Here is a 24,797-nt window from a genome sequence, read left to right as displayed (position 1 = left end):
TGGTTAAAACCGGGCTACTTTGTATTTTGGGCTCGCTTTGAAACATTTCCTGGGCCTCCTGCTAAACTTAGACCTTTTCTAACCTTCATTGTTAAGTTAAAAAAAAAAAAAAAAAAACTGATTTCAAGTTTTCAAGTTACGCCCATTCATTACTGAATAAATCGATCAATAAGTCATGACAACCTGGAATTGTTACACCGTCCTACCTAGATGCCATTTCTCGTAAAATGTATCATCATGAAAAAAAACATGGTACGAGAACTCTATCCTGTTTACAGCATTGAATAGTAGTGAGTAGATGCACTACCCACTGCCTCCCAACACGGACATCGCAGAATGGGCGCTCCATAATTGAAACCTTAGATAAATTGTGGAAGCCAGTCAGTTTTTCCACCAATTGAATATATAATAGTTGTACCCCCACTAATCCAATCTCTTTTTGAATCCGTATCCCCTAGCTGCTACCACAAATAAGAAAGAACGGTTGGATTTAAATTATAGAGATCTTCTTTAAAATTCGTGCTAGATTAAATCGGACGATGCAAATCTCATTCTACCGGTAGGGTACACTACTGGATCTGAACCCCAGCCGGAGCTCACTGCCTCAATCTTCCCCAAGTTATGATTATGATGATGATACGTCAATTGGAAGGCCGATGATGTCATCCGAGTTATATTAATTGTTTGTTGGCCTTTGATTAAGTAACACACACCTGAATACCTGATAGAAAAGGACAGTAATTAGATATTTGTTATGAATTTATGGGCTCACCATTTTATAGAAAGGGGTTGGTTCGTCGATTAAATATTATAATTATTTTCAATTGCTGTTAGATATCCGACATAATGCGTACTAATTACTTGATATGATTTAGCATAAGATAAATTCTTACAAACGATAAATGTAATGTCACTAGATTTCAACTTCTCATTATGTCATATTGTTTTGCTCAAAAAATAGCTTAACTGATGGATGACCTGACAATCAATTTTTATTTTGGTAACAAAAGACCATGTTTTTTCTTTTCTTAAAAAAGCATGTCAAATTCTGAGTTAATCAAGACAGAGAGAAATTAGAAAGTCTAAAAAAAAAACAAAATACAATATTATCTGTGTGAGAGATCACTAGTCACTAGTTTAAAATCTTGATATATAATTAAAATATATCTTGTTAATAATAGACAGTTGGATGAGTTGATCTTTAATCTCTACTAAAATATAACTGATCTAAAAAAAAAACAGGAATTATTCATAACACATTAACTTTATTTTTACAATCATGAAAATAACTTTTAATATCAAAATTCAAAATTTAGAAAAATTTATATTGTGTATATCATGCAAATGAAAGCTGCATTTTTTATCACTAATCAAACTAATTAATTGATAGTTGCAATCGTTTATATTTTATTGTTGAAATTTAAATAAAAATTAAATTATATGAAAATTTATACCTAATCAATTCATAAAGTCCATAAAATATTTATTAATTTTGATACTTTATTAAATTGATTTAACAATTATATAATTAATCCATTGTGAATGAATTCCCACTAAAAAACCATTCGTTGTTCCATCGATTATCCTGTTCTCAGATCTAGGCAACAACAAAATTGTAAAATAAGAATATTCATGCAACTTTTTTTGTTAAGGAGTATACATACAATACAAATATATTCAATTTTTTTTTTACTTGTTCGATCTCATTTTGTTTTCATCATTTGAAACTGACAGAAACGTCATCGCATTTTATCATATCAAGAGATCCAAATTTGTTAGTGACATTGGAAGGAAAAAAACAAGACAAAAAAAAAGGGAAAAAAAAAAGATCATACCAGTATATATCACCTCACTAGCTAAAGCACACTTTTGTCATTGCTGAGAAAACCAATCAGGCAATTAATCCTCTTATCTATAAATACCAGTATCTCATTCTACATTTTATGATACCTCACTTGTCTAGTTGCTCCACATTCGTCTTCTCTCTTAGAAATGTCATTCTCTCTTCTCTTCATCTTCCTCCTCCTAATCACCTCCACCTCCTCCACCCCTCACTCCTATGCCGACCTCCTCCTTGCCCGATCAATCCATGACAAACCTCACATCTCATCTCTTGCCTCCGCTCCCCGCTCTTTTGTGCCGATTGCACCTGGCCGGCAACTCCTCCAAATCCCCAACTACGTAATCCGTGCCCAAATCGGCACGCCGCCACAATCGTTTCTCCTCGCCATTGACACTAGCAATGATGCCGCATGGATTCCTTGCACCTCATGTGTTGGCTGTCCACCAAACAACCCTTCCTTCTCCCCTTCCCGTTCAACCACTTTTCGTGCCATTCCATGCGGTTCATCCCAATGTTCACAAGTGCCTAACCCTGCGTGCCCCACCGGTCAGACAACATGCGCTTTTAATATGTCATATGGTGGGTCTTCATTTCAAGCGGGTCTTGCTCAAGACTCTCTTTCACTTGCATCTGATGTGGTGACTTCCTACACTTTTGGTTGTCTTCAACAAGTCACTGGCAGCTCGGTCCCACCACAAGGACTACTTGGTCTCGGTCGCGGGCCTCTTTCGTTCTTGTCTCAGACCAAAAATCTATATGGTTCTATATTTTCATACTGTTTACCTAGCTTTAGGTCGGTTAATTTCACCGGTACACTCCGGCTTGGGCCGAAGGGACAACCACAGAGAATAAAAACTACACCATTGCTAACCAACCCTAGAAGACCCTCTTTGTACTATGTTAACATGGTCGGAATACGTGTCGGCAAAAAAGTGTTACCGATTCCAGCTTCATCATTCGCATTTGACCCGAACACAGGTGGCGGTACAATAATCGATGCCGGTACAATGTTCACCATGCTAGTGGTTCCTGCTTATACAGCGGTCCGTGATGAGTTTCGTCGAAGGGTTAAGGTGCCCGTTGCGCCGCCACTTGGCGGGTTCGACACGTGCTATAACACTGCAATTACTGCACCGACTATAACTTTCATGTTTGACGGAGGCATAACCGTGACCTTACCGGAAGAAAACTTGCTGATTCGTAGCTCATTTGGCACCATCACATGTCTTGCCATGGCGGCCCAACCGGCAACGGGTGTGAACTCTGTGCTCAACGTGATTGCAAACATGCAGCAGCAGAACCACCGTGTGCTGTTCGACATACCGAACAGCCGGGTCGGGTTTGCACGTGAACCCTGTACCGCCTGAAAAACCAGATCCTAACTGATAAGTTGATGCTTTGTTCTTTTGGCTGTTGTATTAGTAGTATGTGGAGGCATATCAATCTATGATCTTTGACTTATCAGTATGTTGTAAGACATAATTGGCTTTTAGCGCTTTGGAGCATATGTAGGTTGTTAATTATAATTGGTCAGATACCAGGGGTGATATGGATTAAAATAATTTAATGTTTAGTGAGTCAATATATTCTGCTGTTGGTCCAAAATTGATATCTGAGCTTAGGATGTCTACATCTGGTTTTAATTAAGGTTCAATAATTAGGGCTTTGTGGATTAGCAGTGCCCATTGCCCAATCAAATTCGATGTTAGAAGGGTCAATTTAACTGTTTCTTAGTGATTAAATGAAAAAATATATATTACCTCTAATATATCATTGTGTTTGTACTTTGTAACGACTTCTGTCATTCTAAGTTTCTAACATCAACGCATTACTGCCCATCAAGTGTTAGGAACATTGCTTATTTATGTAAGAGGATGTCTTGGATAATGATTAATTAAATTGCATATATGTAATTTATGATTTTAGAAGGCTACCTAAGCAAATACAATTTTCAGGTGGCACAAATGTACAAATAATATAATTTTTTAAGGGTAGCTACGCAAATACTTGCATTTCTTAAATGTTCAATAAAATAAATTATATATTTCTTTAATTTGAATGCAGACATAATAATTACAAAAATGTGTTCAGTTTTATCCCTTTTAAATATCAATCATTGTGTCTACCTTGAGATGTCTCCAACATTATTTTATTTTGCTTTTCACATATATTTATGAAACATGTGTGCGTTATCGTGTGTTTTCAATATTAAACTAATTATTTAAAAAAAAATAAGCTTTTTGTGTAAACACTTAGTTATTTTTTAAACATTTATATAGTTTTCTTAAACACTTAATTATATTTTCAATGTGTATGATGATCGAATGAAAATACAAAAATAACTATCCATGTGATCTCCCTATAAATATAACATACAAGTAGAAAATAGTAAATATTTCAAAATTATAGTAAGTATTTATAAAAACAATATTATTATTACCAGTATCTACATTAACGATAAAAAAATACAATTACACATACATTTTCAACAAAATATGTTTATGTTAAATATAATTAATTTATTATTAAATATAACTGACCATGTGTTTACAGGAATTATATATCAGTTAAAAAAAAAATACTTACCGGATTCATAGACAAACACTTAAGAGATAAACTGGTCTGGTGACTTTTTGCAAACTATTGAGATTTCTTTACTTCTTTCACTGGGAGCAAAAACAAAATGATTCCAACACCAAAGTATATGCAAGATGAGATTTCAAATGTATTTACTTTTTGTCTTCATTAAGTCATTATTTTTAATTTTCTAATAATAACTATTATAAAATTTGTATGTCAAAATAAAACAAAATCTTAGTTATTTTCTCTATATTCGCAGAAAAATATAACATTTTGAATTTTTTAATTAATAAGTTGAAAAATTAATTTCCAGAAATTATTCAAATCAGTATATTTTTTACAAATTCTTAATAGCAAATAAAACAAATTATAATGCCATAATTATTTACATGTACATGTACATGTGCAGAGAAAATACTGTAGATTATATCTAATAACTTCATTTTAAAACTTAAAAAACGAAAATAAAATAAAATAAACTGAGACATTTGAATCTCTGTATATAATACCATACCACTGAAGAAAATCAAACTAGCACGGTCTGTTTTGTCTCTTATACAAGCACGGGACTGAAACCTTGACGCATGGCTGCTTAGATAGAAGTGCAGGACTGTACAAAGTTCACATGCAAAAAGCTCTCTCTCTTTAATCTCTTGCTAGACAACAGAAAGAAACATATGAAAGAAAAAGAATGCAACCCGATTACATTAGTTTTCCGAGTAACGGGCCAAGAAGGAACGTGCGACAAGGTCTTAAGCCCAATGACTTGATCACAATTCACAATTCACAAGATGAAAGGTTTCTTTTCACTTTTATCAATTAGTTTGGACTAGGGGTGGCAACGACCTGTTAAAGAGCGAGCTAGGTTACACTTGTACTTGACTTGTTAGTATATGAAGCTGAGCGAGCGAGTTTGAATTTTAGGTTCCGAGCTAAAATTATTGCTCAAAACTGACTCGTGGCTTGTCCAAGCGAGCCGAGCTAACTCGTTATTAGCTTGGCAAATTTATAAATTTGTATATTTTCTTTCCTGCTATATCTTAAATTTTCATAACACATCTTATCAATTATGGCTAAAATAAAATAATATTTATATAACTAATTACTGAAAAATACTCTTAATTCAATTATAATCAAGATTCTAAATAGCGTTTATCGCGTCATAGCGGGGAGCCTCCAAAAAAAGCTATAGCGAATAGCGTCGCTATAGTGAAAGCTATGCCACATAGCATTTTTTTATTTTTATAAAAATTATATTATATATCTGTACTAAATATCAACATTATTTACTCTCATAGAACAATAAATAATATCAAATTGATTAAAAAATTATAATATTCATATTGAACCAATACAAAGTCTAAATTGCGACTCAAAATATCCATAGTAATACTAATATCATAAACTATCGATCTTTTTCTATTCAAAATATCTTCAACATCATAACATAATTTATCTTTTTTCTATTTAAATTTCAAAATAACTTAGAAATTGAAAAGAAAAAAAAATTCATACTTCTAGTAAAATAAACAGATGATCCTTGAAGAAATTCTTGTTAGTCCCTAAAATTTCTATAATTTAGCAATTATTTATTTGATTTATCATCAATTAAAAAAAAACCAAGGGCAAAATGAAAAAATTATTATAGCGAACCTAAATTTGATATAATGTAATATTCATCAAAATTAAACAATATCTTCACCATTTATTTATTTTAAAGCCCATATAAATTGAAAAAAAAAAAGCTCATGTTGCATAGTGCGCGCTATTTGCGTTCCACGCTATGCGCTATAGCAGACCGCTATTACCGCTATAGCGTCCGTAGCTCAAATAGCGTGTGTTAATGCTATAGCTTAGCGTTTAGAGTTCAAAAACGCTATAGCGCGCTATTTAGAACACTGATTATAATTAAGCAAATCAACTACTATAAATTAACTTTACAGCTAAATTCATACATACAAATATATCAAAATCCTAAATTCATACAAACATATTCACATAATAAATTCATGCATACTAAATCAAACAAATTCATACAAATTAACTTAATTGCTTATAATTAATTCACACATATTTCATACAAAATTATCAATCAATTTAAACACAGTTCAAAGTGCAATTGCCATAACACTGACTATAACATCCATAGTTCATAATATCTCCAATATGAAGTAAACGGATCAGATTAAACTATTAAACTATGTATATTAAATAGTTCGTTAACGACCTAGCTGGCTCGTACCGAGCCAGGCCAAACTCAAATTCATTAATTCTGGCTCGAGTAGGTAGCGAGCGAACTAATTTTAACTCGATCCACTAACGAACGAGCTGTTACCAATCGAGTCACGGATGAATACCAAGCGGGCCACAAGCCACGAGCTTTTTTGCCCGTCCTTGTTTGGACCCCCTGTTTGTGTTTTAATCTTGAACTGGCGTGTTCCAGTTGGTTTTCTTTTTTAATTTAAGGATTTTATTGAACTCTGAACGAATTTCTGCCTTTGTCCATTCTGTCTGGATGGCTCAGTAAAATCCATACTACAGTAGCCTGTATGGAGCCTTGCTTTGAAAAATTAAAATATTCTGCTTAAAGTTTCTAAAAATATGCTTAATTCTGATCTCCAAATAAGCAAATCTGTTATGCCCAGAAATTTTTTTTATGCAGCTATGCTCGACAGCCAGTAGTGTACGGATACAAATCTAAACATAATTTTGTAAATGTTTTGGACAGTGCCGGCCCTGGTCTAGGGCAGCCAGGGCAATGATCCTGAATCTCAAATTTTAAAAGGGCTCCAAAAAAATAAAATAAAAAGTTATATATGTTGAAAACGCAAAATATAGAAAGGATAAAACTGTTGGATTATAGAAGAGTAAAAAATCCTTTCAATCTTCGCCCAAAATTAAGAAAGGATTGAATAACTTAACGGACAGCTGACAGGCGACCGCCAACAATTCTTTCGTTATTTCCTTTTTTTTTTTTTTCATTTCTTTGTTTCTTCACCAAAAATATTTATTGTTTTGAATAACTTATCAAATCAAAAGCAATGCAACAGCCGACAGCAAAATATTTAAGAAGAAAAATCAATTCTTGAAAACCTAGTTCTGGTTTGCCGTAGAAGAAAAAAAATAAAAAATCTAGTTCCATCCTTCTTCTCTGTAAATTAATAAATGAGGGAAAAAGAAATTAAGACTGCAGCGGCTGGTCTACGTGAGGCAAGGCAGCGGACCACGGCCTTTGAATTGGACTGCCTCCGCTTAATTACCTAGGTTCTATTCTTCTATTACTTTGTGTTATTTTTAATTTAAAACAATGTTTCCTAGAAAATATGCATTAGCTAGCGAAAAAAGAAACAGAAAAAGAGAGAAGAAAAAATAAAACCCCAAAAATGTTCTATTCAAAAACTTTGGAAGAATATTAAACCACATAATAAGTCTTTAAAAAACCAAATTGAAAGTGAGGTGCACGAAAAAAGACAAGAAATGCATCTGAAAACCAAAATCAAAATGAGATAAATGAAGATGAGGTAAATCAAGAAACAACAAATGTGTCTGAAAATAAAAATGAGGTAAATGAAGAAATAACAAATGTGTTTGAAAATGAGACTAGTGAAAAAAAAAATCATGTGTCTGAGCGCTTAGATTCTTCGTTATCTATAAATATATATGATTCTAGAGTGTGGGATGGTTTAACTTCTAAACTGAGAGATTTGCTTGTTGAGAATGGTCCTATTCAAGCTTCTAAATAGCTAGCTATAGCAGTTTTGAACCCAGAAAGCTAAAGCTACGGGCTAAAACTGCGCTAATCAAGCTACGACCGCTATAGCGGTAATAGCGGTCCGCTATAGTGCGTAGCGGCAATAGCGGTCCGCTATGCTACATGGGTTATGATTTTGCAAAAAAAAATTTCTGAAAACATGATTTTGCAATTTTAATGGGCCTTAATATCTAGATTGGTTTTTTTTTTTTTTACTTTATTAAGCTATATCAATAAAATGGAACATGTGCGGGCTATACCGCTATATCAATTAAATTTTGTATCATGCATTAATATATGGTAGTGGTATATTTTGAATATAAAATATATTGATAGTTTTTGAATTAAGGATATTTTGAATGACAATTTGAACTTTGTATTGGTTTAATATGAATAATATTAGAACTTCTTAATTAATTTGATATTTTTTTTCTTGATGAGACATTTTTACTAGGCAAAGCCTTCTATGGACATAAGGACCTATTTGTAAAATGAACATATTTTTATTTTTAAAGTTCAAACAGTCGATCCGAACCGTTCATCTTGTTCTCCATATTAATATGTGCTTGGAGACCAAATTTTACATTTTTCTGATTTTTTTTACTATTTATTAAGATGGGTACAAAATTCAATGGTCTGAATTTGATATTTTTTATACCCATCTTAATAAATAGTAAATAAATTCAGAAAAATGTAAAATTTGGTCTCCAAAGATATATTAATATGGAGAACAAGATGAACGGTTCGGATCGGCTGTTTGAACTTTGAAAATAAAAATATATTCATTTTACAAATAGGCCCTTATGTCCATAGAAACATCACTCTTTTTACTATTAGTAGAAATATAAAATATAATTTTTGAAATAAAAAAACGCTATTTATAATAGCTTTCGCTATAGCTCCGCTATTCGCTAAAGCTTTTTTTTTTGTCTCCCCGCTACACCGCTATAAACGCTATTTAGAAGCTTGGTCCTATTAGATATTATAATATTAATTTTCCTAAGGATAATTAAAATAGGAGGTTCTCCATGTATTATTTTGATAAAAAATTAAGAAATGAAGAACTTATTGATAGGAAATGGTTGGTTTACTCAAAAGATTTAAATAAAGTGTTTCGTTTTATGTCTCTCCTATTTTGTATGATCTATTGACATATTAAAAAAATAAATTATTTATATTAAGATATCAAAATTTTCTCTCCCCCGGCTTCCAAATGTTCAGGACCGGCTGTGGTTTTGGAACGAATATAACTGAGCAGTTTTTTTTTTCCGGCAAAATGCAGTCGAGGCTCACATTTTCTTTTAGGCTGAGGATACCAATGATTAATCTCGGATCATAATGCTTCAAGTTCTGAACTTATATATTTTATATTTTTGGTGTCGGTGTGTATTATAAGGGAATGATGGATATACAATCTGGACAGTACATTCAAATCAAATAATATATTTGCCCACATAATTTTATCTTAGAAATATGTTATGTATCAAATTTCATGTAATTTCAGTATGATTTGATATTCCATCAAGCATCGTCAATAATTGAAAATTTGAATTTTTTTTATAAATGATAAAATTTGCATTACAATTTATAATTTTTTATCTGCGCGATACACATATAGACATCACATTTTAAATATTAAATATCAACATTGCCAAATTATTGCATTTTCAATTGACCCCAACTTCTGATATATATTTCATGTGATCTCAACACAAATGTAACCTCACATCAATTTCTGTTTCAGAGGTTCTCATCTGCATCAGTTGATCTAAAACTAAAATAATTAGATCTTCAATCTAAGGTTGCTAATATATTTTTACCCAAATCCCCAATTGTCATTGAGAAATATGGCAAATACAGAGCTAAGGCAAACACTATATGACACTGAAACTTCACAGAAACTTATAATTTTTTATTAAATAAAACCTTATGAATCTACAGACTATCTAAGGACATTAATTGACATCCTTTCTTTAAACTTAAATTTGCATTTTTTATATTTCCTGTCAAGGACTTGTAACCAGCGTTGCAGCTCTGGTCGTGAGCGACGGCCTCATTCTGACAATTTGTTCATCATTGACCCCCATCCTCTTGGCCAACGCTCCGGCCTCAAAAAACCGTTTGACCGAGCTATGGATGTATTCAATGCCTTCTCTTACAATCATATGCTTCTGGATTCTCTCTTGAAGGCTTTTGAGTTGGTGGTCTCCATTCAGTACTGATGCGAGTTGCACGAGTTCCTGTTGGAATTCACTCAGCTTTGCTTCTTCATTCGCCTCACTTTCCCTGATAGTTACCGGCATTGGTAGTTGAACTGCATGTCAAACAAAAAAAAGTTAATGAAAAATGCTCATCACGCATTAAGAATACTGTAAGGTAATACTGAAGAAATGTTGGCTTGATTGATTTTGGATGTTCTAACCTGGGCAATCTGTTCTGGGCTGAGTTCGAGTTTGTAAAATTCCTTCAAATGTGCCGGCCCATTCGTCTCTCCTTGTCAGAAACGATGATGGCATGTCCAAAAGCTTCTTGACTGTTGCAGGAATTGATGAATGCTCATATTCTGAGGTGGCAGTTGGACTCCCATTTGGGCCATGAACAACTGAAGCACCAAAATTTTGATTAGTATATTGGTACTATTGGTAGTCACTATCAAGCCTTTAAAAAAAAAAGTATATTGGTACTAAAAGTGCATTAGTGAAGGTTAATGTGTCAGTTTTATGTAATTTTTTTATACATATTAAAGATTGCCATAATTTAAAGCATCTGTTAGACTAGTACCTAACCAATGCACTATGATATGCTCATATTTGACAGTATAAATATTTGCTTGGTACATACCTCTATCGTACCAGTAACAGTCACAAAAAGTGCACTGCTAAAACAATTTTAAATATTCTTTTTTAATGCTTAAGTTACTGGCATTCAGCCAACTCACCTGTCCCCTTCTCTATCCATGGAGAGATCATAATAGTCGGAACCCTGACCCCCAACCGGTCAAACTTGAAGTAAAATGGGTCAGGACCCACAATGCCATCTGGGCTTGGCACCCCTGTGACTGGCGTCGGCACATGGTCAAAAAACCCACCATGCTCATCATATGTGATAATCATTAATGTTTGGTTCCACTGAGGGCTAGATCGAAGCGTCTCGTAAACCTCCTTAATAAACATTTGACCTTGATACACATCATGGGACGGGTGATCGTCAGTTGCTGGGTTTGATTTTGAATCCATATAGTGTTGTTCAATCACCGCATAATTCGGGAGAGAGCCCTTTTGAGCGTGTTCTTTGAATTTAGAACCATATGAATGAAATTTGTTGACGTACTTGAGCTTGCGTAGGTTGCGATAGATTAATACGGCAGGTACATCTTGGTAGTATATACCAAAGGAGAAACCATTATCGTGCAAATTGTCGAATATAGTCCTTTGCGGAAATCCCTTGGCAAGTTTGCTGTTATATGTATACAAAATCAAATGTCAGAAGGCGTGCTCAGGATAAATATGAAAAAAAATATATATATTTGTACCAATACCTGGTTTTGGTTTCTTTTTTATGGCTAATTTGTTCTGTCAAAATTAAGGGTGATATTTTGATCCAATGGTACTGATCAGTTCTAATAAACAACTCATATCATATTTCAGTCAAATCCACTGCACAATCAACATTTAAATCTGATAACAACAGCAATATACCCATATATATAACAGTACTAGGGGAAAGTGAACTCTATTAATGGAATCAACCAGTAGTCACTACCAAGTTTAAAAAAAAGAAAAAAATGGAATCAATCAAGAGCTTCGCTTATCAATGCTTAATTTTGAAGCTTCCCCATGTCAAAAGGGAATTTAGATCCAGTGAAGTAACCTAATCTTTGGATTTTAAATTGGGATCGTCCGATTTGAATCTGCGATAATCTATCCGAAGTAGAGCGCACACACCCGAAAGATGAATTCGAATCGTGAAGCAATCTTGAGCGACGAATTCAAATCAGACGGTCCCGATCCAAAACCCAAAGATTGGATTACTTTAGGGGATCCAGACCCGTCAAAAGGTGTTAATGATTGCCATAAAAAAGTATTAGATTGCCAAATGTAATAAAGGCAACCCAATTGTACCTAGCGGATACCACTAGTACATAAATTGGGACGGTGGTTGCTGGTAGTGATGGAATTGAAGTGCAAAGCCCTTCTTTTCACTGTGGCAAGTCCATTGTCTAACTTTATTTATCCTTATCCTTTTTTTTTTATATTCTCTTTTTTTTTCCTCCAAACTAGGCCCTATAAATGTAAAGATATAAAAAGAAAATGAGGCCCACTCCCCACATTACAAAATTTTCTCTAATTAATTTTGCTAAATACTACTCTCATATATAGAACAAAGACAAAATAAATTGACCCAATTTAAGAGAATTAGGTATGCTTTAGAAGTAGCCAAAAATTTGAAGCAATTCCACCTAACTATGGGGGCCATGGCCACACTTATTCAACATTACCAGTTGTTTCAAGCTTGGCCTAGACTATTAAATGATATATAGTTGATACACGAGGAATGAAAAAAAAGTATAAAATCAATTACTGAATGTTGGTACCATATGAACCATAAATAAGTATAAATTGAAAATCTAAAGGAGGATTTGACCAAACAAATGCAGCCAATAATGTTTTCAACTTTACTATTATGCAATATTATTATAGTCAAATCATCACATGCAAAAGCGTGCAAGCAAATATGAAAACTGCAGATCAATTGATGGGTTTTTTGAACATTGGTCTTCACATGAATTTTGTTAGTATCTGACCATGATTATGTGCATTATTTATTTTGTTATTGTGCAATGAGCGTGAAAACCGACTCTTAACTTCTAACTTTATTTTGAAATTAATGAAACAGGAAAAATCGGGTCGTGCAGCTCGGGTGGGTAACTGGTGACAGATGAGTATAGCGGGTTGGTAGGACCGCTTTTCAGTTCCAATCACACCCATAATTCAAGCTTGAGGTGTAGAGGCATCTTGGTCAATCCCTTGACTGAAAAGCTGTTTGTCTAATTTTATTTGTCTAGAGATAAATTATATTATAGGAGGAATTTCAAGCATATCCCTAAAAAACTTAGAAATTACTTATCCTCCCCTTTAAAATTCATATATCATATTTTCCTTTCAAAATTTTCAAAAACTCACCACTTTACTCAATTTATTGACTTTTTTATTAAAACTTATTTTAAACTTATAAGTTTACCTATTTACCCTTATTGGTCATATCCACCTAATATATTATTGTTACAGCTTAAAAATATTTGTTAGAAAAAAACAAACCCGATTTTAAATAACGCAAGTCTTCTAAAATCTATTGCGTAATTTCCCTAATAGTTCAACTTGCATGATATAAATGACTACAGAGTCACGAAACAGAAGATCCTAACTCTAGTTAAGAAAAACATAGCTTTATTTGACATGAAACAATTAACTTGGAATAACAAACAAACGTTTAGTAAATTAATACATTAGGATCTCTTTCCACCGACAAGAGTCCTTCAGGTCAAAACCTTTTCTACTCTCAGTAAATCACAGCTCTCTAGATCGCGGGCCCCACCTTAATCAAAAGTACAAGCATGCCATCTGCCATGTTCTAATCTTCCCAGATCCCAACAAATTCCAACATTACGAATAATTTACACAACACCCCTTATAAAACCCCTTAATTTGTATGCATACTCGCACATAATTAAATGAAATTGAATGAAGCAACTATCAACCAGGAAAAAGCACATGCAATCATGCAACCGAAATCTAATAACTACTCACCGATGCATCATGCATGCATCAATATAAAGTTAAAATCTACAGTAAGGGAGGGAGACTAGGTTTATGAGGAAAACTAAGCTAGAATATATATGACTTTAATGAGTTTATATAGAATCTGAGGAGTGTGTTTATTCAGAAAAGGTACATATGCATGATGTGCAAAATACAAAAAAAGAACTGTCAATTGAAGTAAGGAATTATTCCAAAGAAAAATGGAAAAGGAAAATATAGGGATACAGTGAACCTACGCTGCATCATTGCTGGTGGCGCCGCCTGACGTGGCAGAGTGCACGAACATACGATTCGGCTGAGTCGAAGTTGGTATCGATGCGAACCACCGATCAAACACCGCAAATTCGGACACCAGCTCCCGGTACACCGCCACCTTATCGGGCGCAAACCCGTTCATCACCGCATCCGTCATGTTATCCGACATGGACTTGGCCTGCTGCACGAACCCGTTCATCTGAGGCATGCCTGAGGTGTCGTTCGACCCGAATATCTGCTCCCTGATTGCCTGGAACGAGTGACCCGGGTCCGGGTCGACGAAGTGTGCCCCGTCCGAGAAGAACACCTTGGCAGAGTTCGGGTCGGTTGTGGAGACCGGGTTCCATTCCGATCCGGTAACGCCATTTATTTTGGGATTGAGCTTCTTCATCCAGCCGAGCATGTGATCGAAGGAGCGGTTCTCCATTACTACCACCACTATGGTTTTGATGGGCCCGCCGGCTCGGGCGGGGGAGCTGAGGAGGAGGAGGGATAGGAGGAGGATGCACGTGAGACGCACGTGAGGGCTGGCGTTAGGCGGCCGCGGAAAACCCTCCGCCGCCATTTATTTCTACTATTATTTCGCTTCGTGGGGTTTATAGTCTCTTCTAATGGCTTTTTATTTTTGTTTTGTTTTGTTCTTTCTTACAAGAAAGTGGAGAGTGTGAAACTGTGAAGGGAGCGATCAAGGGAATAGCATTAAGTGAAAAGGAGATGGGAGAAGCATATACATCTGTTGTTTGTTATCAAGTTTGTCAAGTATATTCTGATATTCTAATGTGGATCTACTGTACCTAATAAATTAATGATTCGGATGTGATATCTCTTGACTCTTGTGAATTATATTAGTGGATCTAAAGGGATTTTGCTTAACGATAATACATTGTACCTATTTTATGATGGATTAGATGCACAATGTGGGTTCATGGTATGATGAAATCGAAATGATTGTTATGCTAATTGAATTTTTAAATATTTTATTAGATATAATTATATTTGGATTCGTCATTATAAAAAAAATATATGGACAATAAACTTATTTAACACAATCAATTAAATATTATACAATAAAAGGTACAAAAATACAAATATGTTATATATAGCTTACAAATTAAATATATATTTTTAAATAATTTCAGAATAATTATTTACCAAATTTAATGTAATCTAAAAATATATTAATTTTTATCTATTGAACACTTCTAAGAATTAACTATTAATAACTTTAATTATTTTTGTCATCATTTATCTGTGACCAAACAATTTCGAAATAACACAAATTTAATACACGGTAATACGGTATATTAAAAGTAGAGATTTTTTATTTTCTTAATTATTTTGTCAGTTGTCATGATCCTTTTCATATATAAATGTATGAAAGTTAATAGGCATTAAGCAACCTAAGTAAATTAAGTAAAGATTTGCGTGCTTGGTAACGATATTTTTTTTATTTATAACTAATATTATAAAATAATATATAAAAAAAAAAAAGAGAAAGAGTACTTTTAAATTTTTTTTTTTTTGAAATTTAGAAGTAAAGGCTCAAAAGTTTGTCTAATCCACAAAGAATCTAAAACAACTTGACAAAAAAAAAAAATACAATTTAGTTCAAAAGTTGGATTGGAAAAAATTTCCTTACTTTGTATGCATCGAAAATTAAAATTATTACTCATCTCTCTTTCCCATATATTATTTTATAATATCATCTATGAATAAAAAATGATCCTTGATTACATTACTGATTACTGGAGCTTGTGTCAGCGAATCTTTGTTTCATCAGGTGGCAATTTTGTACTGTCCAATGAATTGGTCAGGGTCCTGTCCTGTGTGGAAAATACTGGAAATGTAAAAATAAAACAGGACATGATTTGTAAAATTGGATTAAAGTATGAGATTTTGAGATGTGGTTGATAGTTTCGTTGTCCAACTAGAAGGTGAAAGTACAAAACTACAAATCAAGGTTCATCCGTCCGGCCTACCAATCCACAGTTTTTTGGAGAGGGAATTTACCATTTATTGCTGCATTCGTTTAAAGAGAATCTTTTATTCATAAAAATTATTAAAATAAAATACTGAGACCAGTAATTCCGACCCATTAATTTTCTCTTTTAATCAGGCGAGATGTAGAGAGAGAGAAAAAATAAAAAAATAGTGAGATCGGATCGGGACCATTAGTCCTGACCTTTCTAAATGTGTTCGAATCAAGGTATTGTTTTTATTTCCGTACATTTTATTTTAATAATTTTTATAGATAAAAATATCTCTCATTTTAAATAGCTCTGGAACACATTAAAGTTTGATTATTTAACAGGTTCATACGAATAATAAGGTGCATGCATGTTCCTGTAATTAATCTTGTGGGGGTGGTCCTGAAAAAAACAATTTCATTGATTTTTGGTCACTGTAATCACCTTTTATAAATTTTATGGTCTACGCGGCGTTGAAAGTTGTAGAAAACAATATATTTGTTGGGTTTTGCTTAATTTAGTTATTTCTATATAGATTGTACTCTTTGGTTTTTTTGGCTTTTTGGCGATACTTGTGTACTCGAAGTACTTCAAATCACACATTTAAAGCAAATAAACTTCGCTGTTTCAATTTTTTGTTATACTTTTCGAACAAAAAAAATATTATTAGCATACAAGAAGAATCATATGCAAAAAAAATTCTATGCATTTTTTTTTGTATGGACGTGCAAACTTAATTGTACTGAGTTAATTTTTTTTATTTTTTTATGCAACAAATATAGTTACTCATTTAATTGTTTATTTTCTACTATTTTTAATTCATTTATGTAAATAGCTCAATATGAGTTCACAATCAATAACATCTTCACCATTGAGAATAAAGATCAGTTGAACACCATGCATTGATCGGTGCTGAAGATTCATATTGAGTATTGACTATCATGAATTCTTTTTTTGTAACCAATATCATATATTTTCTTCCGAAATTTATTATTTTATGAATTTCTCAAAGTGAGGTTTGTCAAAATGAAAAATCGAATATTTTAGAAGATTTCACAAAACCTTTGTTTTTTTTAAATATATTAGCTGATGAATTGATAACTGTTGTTCTTGTTTCTTTAGCCCCTTCAGTAATTCTAATATCTCACATGTTTCTTGAATTCTTTTTTTGTAACTAGTATCATATATTTTTTTTTCCAAAATTTATTATTTTATGAATTTCTCAAAGTGATGCTTGTCAAAATGAAAAATCAAATACTTTCAATTCTTTTACCAATTAATATTTTAGAAGATTTCACAAAACCTTTGTTTATTTTCAAAAATATATTAGTTGAATAATTGATAATTGTTGTTCTTGTTTCTTTAGTCCCTTCAGTAATTCCAATATCTCACATGTTTCTTGAATTCTTTGTTTTTCTTTAACTAGTATCATATATTTTTTTTTCCAAAATTTAATATTTTATGAATTTCTCAAAGTGATGCTTGTCAAAATGAAAAATCGAATACTTTCAATTCTTTTACCAATTAATATTTTAGAAGATTTCACAAAACCTTTGCTTTTTTAAAAATATATTAGCTGATGAATCGATAATTGTTGTTCTTGTTTCTTTAGTCCTTTTAGTAATTCCAATATCTCACATGTTTCTTGGATTATAAATGTATCTTTCATCAACTAAAGAACTCGGGTAGTTGAGGATTTGAAGATGTTTACAGGAAAACAAGAAAAAATCAGTTATTATGAGCAACAAGCTATCCAAAATTAGTAATAACATAAATTTTCTAATTTGAAGATTATAGTTCTAAAAATATCAACTATTTTCTAACTTCAACACCACCAAAGTAATTTTGCACTAAATAAAAAGAGTCATTTATGTCATAGCAAAGCCAAACAAAAATGTCTGCTCTAACAGTTTGGCCGAAAAAAAAAAAAAAAAAAAAAACCCTGCTCTAGATTCCTTTCCTTTCCTCTAATTTTTAGGCCAAAACATTTTTAGCCAATTAATAACGGAAATGGTAAAGTAACACCTTTTGTCCTTATCAAATCAAAGCCTACATTGAGTTGCAATTGGCAAGGGGCACCACCGTTTGGTAGCTTGTCAACATCGCAATTTCCAATAGAGCTGCCGTGTTCCCACATGACAAAATGACAGAAATATATTAAATATATTTTTAAAACAACCAGAAAGATGAAATAGCTTTTTATTTCTTCTTTATTCGGTTTTTCTTTAGATACTTTTTAAGGAATTTTGTTATTAATTAAGGATTGAAATATGTATATTAGATTCGAAGTGATCCAATTAATGATTTGATTTCATGAAAATAATTAAAGAAACATGATCATCAGTAATTTGGTTCCTTGTAGTGCATCATTTTTTTTTTCTCATCTTTCTTTCAATATATTTCGAAAAAAAATAAAAAATTATACAAAAGATGCCAATCCAATTTTCAATATATCTCTCTGTCAATTTTTTTTTTTTTCAAAATATCTAAACAGAGAATAAAAGATGATATTGGTGTGTGAAATTAAAGTTCATATTTCGGTATGAGATGCCATATATGCGTTGCGTGTTATGCGTCGTATGGAGATAAGGACATTATGATTTATGTTAAATGCATGTGGGGTTTGTTAAATTACATATAGCGTACACGAATGAAACCATGCATGCAAAATGCATACACTATTGAGTGGGGTGTATGTAATCAAAATAATGAAGAATACATTACGTGCATGTGATCGCGCTGTAATCACATATGGCGGAATCAAATATAATATGACTGATGACGTTTAATTTTTTTTTTCTAGTTTATGTTTGTTCATTAAAAAAATATAAAAATGCTCATTGAAAAATATATTAAAATTAAAAAAAAACGATGTTGAAAAATTGATTGTTACGTGATGTGGCGCTATGTAACCAAATCAGTTAACGTGACGTAATATGATGTGTTATTTTCAATTGAATAGGTTATGCAAATAAATACATCACACAACATACAAATCACACACACGTGACATAAAGTACCGTAACGTACCACAATTAAGCTAATTGCAACTCCATTCCAGGAAGTTTCGAAACTGGTAATGGGTTCCTTTCCCTTAGAGAACTTTGAGCCATTTGTGTAAAATCAGATGGTCAAATTTTAATCCGATTAGCACCTACAACAAAAATTGAATGCTACAAAGGAACTATATTGCAAGTGAATCTCAATTGAGTCAACTCTTCAAATAGAGATGGCATTTCAATTCTCCAGGACAATTGTAGACGCAATATTAAAGATGCTACCATTGAAGCTCAGAATAAGCTAGGAGTAGATGGGGCCCATCAATCCATAGTCTTTTTTTTTTTTTGTGTTCCATTATCTTTATCTTTATCTTTATCTTTTCCTTTTTGTTATATATCGGTTCTTTGATTCCTTGAATTAATTTGTGATATTTTTCTTCTTGAACCCTATGTATATTGTATACGGAACCATAAAAGCACCACTTCACACTTCTCTAATAATAAAATAGAAAAAATTCAATTAGTAAATGAAGATTCGGCCCATTGGGCCCTCCATTGAAGATAGCAACCGTGTTGTTCGTCTACTACTGGCTATTTAATGAGGAGGATGATGTCAAAATAAATTAGTTATGTTTAAAATTTTCAACTCCGAGAGGACGAAGTTTTTGATGCCTAGATTTTTCTACTCTAAAACTTTGAATAACACAATTTTCTTTCTTTCACAACATTTATATTCAAATTTAAACTCGTTGATCTTTATAAAAATTTATAATTATTTAGTAAAATGCATTTTATTTACACAATGTTATCTAATGTTTGAATTTTCAAAATTTCTTTATGAAGAATTATTTATACATTTTATTTAAACAATGTTATCCAATGTTATCTAATATTATCTAATGTTTGAATTTGAATTCAATTTGTTAATTATGTTAACATTTATGTTAACCTCTATTTTTTGTGAAGATTGCCCTTTTTTTTTTTTAACAAGAGTCAAAGACCTCATAAAAAAGATTACAATTCGAATGATTATGAGGCTTTCTTATTTGAAGTAATCCAAGATAAGGAAAATAAATGTACACTTTAGTTCTCAAATTTTGATTTTTTTATGAAGTTGGTGATATTTCAGATATCAATAAGAAAATTAAAAAAATTATCGAACTATTGGACATTTATGTAGATAATATAGACCATCAAATTGATATTCTCTAATATCTTATTTAATTAATTCAAAATTATGCATAATATGATAAATAAAGGGGAAAATTGTGAGATTGCCACTACAAAATCTTGAAATTGTGAGATTGCCAATACAAACTTCAAAATTGTGAGAATGCCACTATAAAACGTCCATAATTGTGAAAATGTCATTAACAGTGTATTCTTATAATATTTTTATCAAAAATTAATTTGAAGAGGCGATATCAACTGGAGTGTTACTTTTTTGTATGAAGGGTATAATCGGAAATACATAATTATGTATATCAAAACAGTATTTTTCAGTTATTTTTTGATAAAAATATTATAAAAATACACTGTTAATGACATTTTCACAATTATGAACGTTTTATAGTGGCATTCTCACAATTTTGAAATTTGTAGTGGCAATCTCACAATTTCAAGGTTTTGTAGTGGCATTCTCACAATTTCCCATAAATAAAGATATTTTATTAAAATTTTATTTGCTTATAATATGCGAATAATATCAATCATGTTTATAATGGTGGGATTTCAAAATTGAGCTTTGTCAAAATAAAGAATTGTCAAGTCATTTTTCCCTCTCTTTTTTTTCCTTATATAGCAAACGGTAACTATTAATTGCATTCATCTAATTCATGTGATACTACAAAATAATAATGAGCGATCATGCAAAACTCGTCTCTATACTAGTATACTCATCTCTCTCTCTCTTTCTATACATACAAAACTTTTCGATCTTTTGTATCACTCAACAGTCAACACATACATAATTTTTTTTTAAAGTTAATTTCACAAGAACATACATTAAAATACAACGAATATTTTTTTTTCTTATAATTATTAATCTATATATACAAAAAGGTGGTAACTAAATTTACTAAAGAACTATATTATAATAAATTTATTATATTTCTACAAGAACTTTTACAATAATATCTCATTTCATTATCATCTTTTCTTTTCATAAAAAAATTTCGCGAATTTTTTTGTATAATATGTACTCTTATTATGACATGTATACTACGTAAAACCTAATTAAATCTCATAATCAATTTCCATGTTCCAACATAAATAAATGTAGAAAACAACTTGGTTTCTGTTGAACTACAATATGTTGAAAATTTGGGAGACCAATTAACCAGGGGATTTTTTTTTTAGAAGAATAAGGGTCCAGCTCTTATTTGACATATTGACTGGGTAAAAAGATTTCAGGTTTTGCAGTAAAACCTGTTACAAAAGTTAAATAAGATGGCTCAAAACCTGTTTCAAGTTTAGTTTTGTGTTTTCAAAACGAACCTGCAGGGAGTCTTTTCGTCATTTTACAAATAAAAACAAGTTCTATATATTGTCCATGACAAATGGAAAAGCAAATTTCACACAAATATACACTTTTTAAGCAACATGAAGAACCACAGTTGGCTTTCATATTTGACCGCACATTGAAGGAAGATGTCATATTTGAAACATATTATTTTAATCGGCAACCAGATATCAGCAATTTCAAAATGAATGATTGGAATAATTAAATATCCTTTGAATTATAACGACTGGATCCGAACCGTTATTTCTAGAAGAAATTTTGAATGATATTAACAAGTTCTTTTTATAACTTACAAAAACCAATATATCAAACTCAATGCTAAAATGAATAAGATTTTTTTTTTTTAAGTTGAAGCCCGTAGGCAAAAATGAATAAGATCTATCTAGCTAGTAGAATTATGCAACAAAAAAAAAAAAAAACCCTATCTAGTAGGTAAAATAGTATCTTGTTCTTTTATTTAAGATGTACAAGTAGAACCAATAAATTAAAGGGCACAGGCCCAGCCGCCCAGTTCTTGAACCTGATCCGGTTTAAATCTAAATCGTCTATATAGATTTCAACATGAACGGTTTTAATTCAGATATTGGACGAATTTCTATCTGATGTTCTCCTTTCAATACTAGAGAGAATGGGTTTAGATTAGGTCCAATGGGCCAGGTCTGCAGACATAGTTTTGTTACCGTACATATTTTTTTTTAATGAAAACCCGTAGGTGTGTTACCGTATGGTCCGTATTCAATACAATACCAATACCTGATAAGCCAAAATGATATATGTTGAAACATAGGGTTTGTTGTGTAAATTAAACCGAGTTTTGTTGAAATTAGAATTTAATTAGGTTATAAATGTTTAAAAGTTCAAGTTACTGCCTTAGTTGTGTTTATTTTGTAGGCAATCAAGTGTTTGGAGCTTAACGGAGCAAGACGAGCTATCTGGAGCAAGAAAGCACAAATCTGGCGAATTTTCACCTTTATTGCGGACCGCAATTATTTTATTGCGGGCCGCAACCAACTAGTCAGAACTGATTTGCAGAACAGAAAATTTTTATTATTATTGCGGCCCGCAATGGAAGTTATTGCGGCCCGCAATAAACAGTTCCAGAGCGAGATTTTTGCTATTATTAGTTGTTTTTATTTCTGAAAAGGGGATAACTGTTTTAAGGACGAATTTTAGACATTAGAAAGGGAGAAAAGCACAGGAGAATAAGGAGAAAAAGGAGAGACAAAAGAAGGGAGAAGAAGATAGCGAATTCTTCGAGTGGTTACGTTGATTTCTTTCTCTTAGAACTCTTTTACTTGTTATTTCTCTTGTGTGCTGCAGCCATGATTGGCTAAGGCTATTTCTAGGGTTGATTAGGGTTAGAACTTGAAACTTATGTCATGGATTAGTTGATTTTATATTATATTTACTTGTTCCTTGATATGATCTTTTCTTTATATTACTTGTTTGTGATGACTTAAGCGAAATTGCATGAAACCCTAGGATTCGGTATTTACAATTGAGAAATTGAATATTTAGTCCTGACCATAAAGAAAAGAGTATTTGATAGGCTAAGTACCGAGAGGAGACGCTCATCTTATACGGGCTTACCCCGATAGGTTAGAAAATTGTACCAAGTACCGAGAGGTGACGAATAACCTTCTATACCAATTGGGACAGTTAAAGACTTAATAACTTTGGGTTAGTGTAACCAAGTACCGAGAGGTGACATTTATACTAATTTAAAGACGGTATTAACATAGAAATATCACTTTATACCGATAACATTAGACTGTGCCTTCATATTTATAAGAACAACCTTAATAAATCAATTAATCGTGACATTAGCGGATAGGAACCCTAAGAGACCCTAATTTCTCATTCTTGTTTAAAACCACATTTAGACCTATAATTTAGTTAATTCAATTTGATCAGCAACAAACCAAACCATCATAGAAAACAAACAAATTCCTTTATTTCCTTTTACTAAATTAAATTAGTTAGGTTAGGTTTAATATTCCGAATTGTCCCTGTGGAGACGATCCCTAAATACTACTTGACAAGGTTGTACACTTGCAACCGAATTGAGGGTAAATTAGGATTTATTACTTGTGTAGTAGTAAAAATCACATCAATACCTGGGGGGGGGAGGAGATTTTCTTACAAAAATTTAATATATTTGAATAATAGGCTTTTTTAAGATAAGAATCCTCCTAAAAGAGGGGTGAAAATACTATGAATAATATATGATCTATATTCGATCCATATTCGTCGTATTCGTAAAATTAGATGTATATTCGTCGTATTCGTAAAAGTAGATATTCTTTGTCCGAATATCCGTATGGATATAGATACTGATATGATTTTATGTTTAATTATCCACATCTGAATAGTAGATATATATCATATATTTTAATATATATTATGAAAAAAAATATTATTATTCATCTAATTAATTATAATTAGATAAATATTATAAAATTTAGTATTTTTATATTATTTTAATAAATATCTAATTCGATCTGTATTTATATCTGATTGATATCCGATCGGTATCCATATTCGTATTTAAAAATTTAAAAAAATATAAATATAATTTTACCACTATCAGCTCCGTATCCGATCTGTTTTCATCCCTACACCTGAAGTCAATCTTGTATACAAGAAAATGGAGGAACTTTTAACTATTTTGCGTGTTTTGCAACTAGGTTAGTTATAATTTGGGACATGGTAAGGATGATAGATTGTCTTTTTACGGAAAAACATGGTACAATTTAGACAACTTAAATAAAATGAATGTTGGAATGGACAGACTTCTTAGTTGTAAACAATATGATTAGATAAATAATATGTTGTATTATAATTAAAAAAATCGGAATTTTTTTTAAATAATAATAATACGGATAAGATACAAACACTATTCGTGAATCACAACTCGCGACCATAATAACAAAATTTGCAATTTATTTGAGTTTAATTTGCGTTTAATTAGTTTTTTTTTTATGTTTCCGAATCGAACTATGAATAAAACGCAAAAAAAAAACATATAATACATTTTTTTCGTGAATAAAACGTGAATCACG

The 24,797-nt window shown here is 31.9% G+C and overlaps 2 protein-coding genes across 2 annotated transcripts; one reads left to right on the top strand and one right to left on the bottom strand.

Annotated features, from left to right (window-relative positions):
• The first annotated feature begins 1,948 nt into the window (after positions 1–1,948).
• On the top strand, positions 1,949–3,429 carry LOC144573289 (Eukaryotic aspartyl protease family protein). The gene has a single exon (XM_078323032.1). It carries the CDS (start codon positions 1,993–1,995, stop codon positions 3,208–3,210), a length of 1,218 nt encoding a protein of 405 aa, XP_078179158.1. The 5' UTR covers positions 1,949–1,992; the 3' UTR covers positions 3,211–3,429.
• A 6,558-nt stretch (positions 3,430–9,987) lies between these two features.
• NPC2 (non-specific phospholipase C2) lies at positions 9,988–14,923 on the bottom strand. Its single transcript, XM_078322999.1, has 4 exons — positions 14,230–14,923; positions 11,113–11,630; positions 10,597–10,776; positions 9,988–10,488 (listed from the first exon to the last, which is right to left on the bottom strand). Exons 1-4 carry the CDS (start codon positions 14,811–14,813, stop codon positions 10,181–10,183), a joined length of 1,590 nt encoding a protein of 529 aa, XP_078179125.1. The 5' UTR covers positions 14,814–14,923; the 3' UTR covers positions 9,988–10,180.
• Between the last annotated feature and the right edge of the window lie 9,874 nt (positions 14,924–24,797).

This window comes from Carex rostrata, chromosome 21 (assembly GCF_964058835.1).
Source record: "Carex rostrata chromosome 21, lpCarRost1.2, whole genome shotgun sequence".
NCBI lineage: Eukaryota > Viridiplantae > Streptophyta > Magnoliopsida > Poales > Cyperaceae > Carex > Carex rostrata.
Note: the sequence above shows the minus strand (reverse complement) of the source record. Positions and strands in the feature narration are given on the sequence as shown.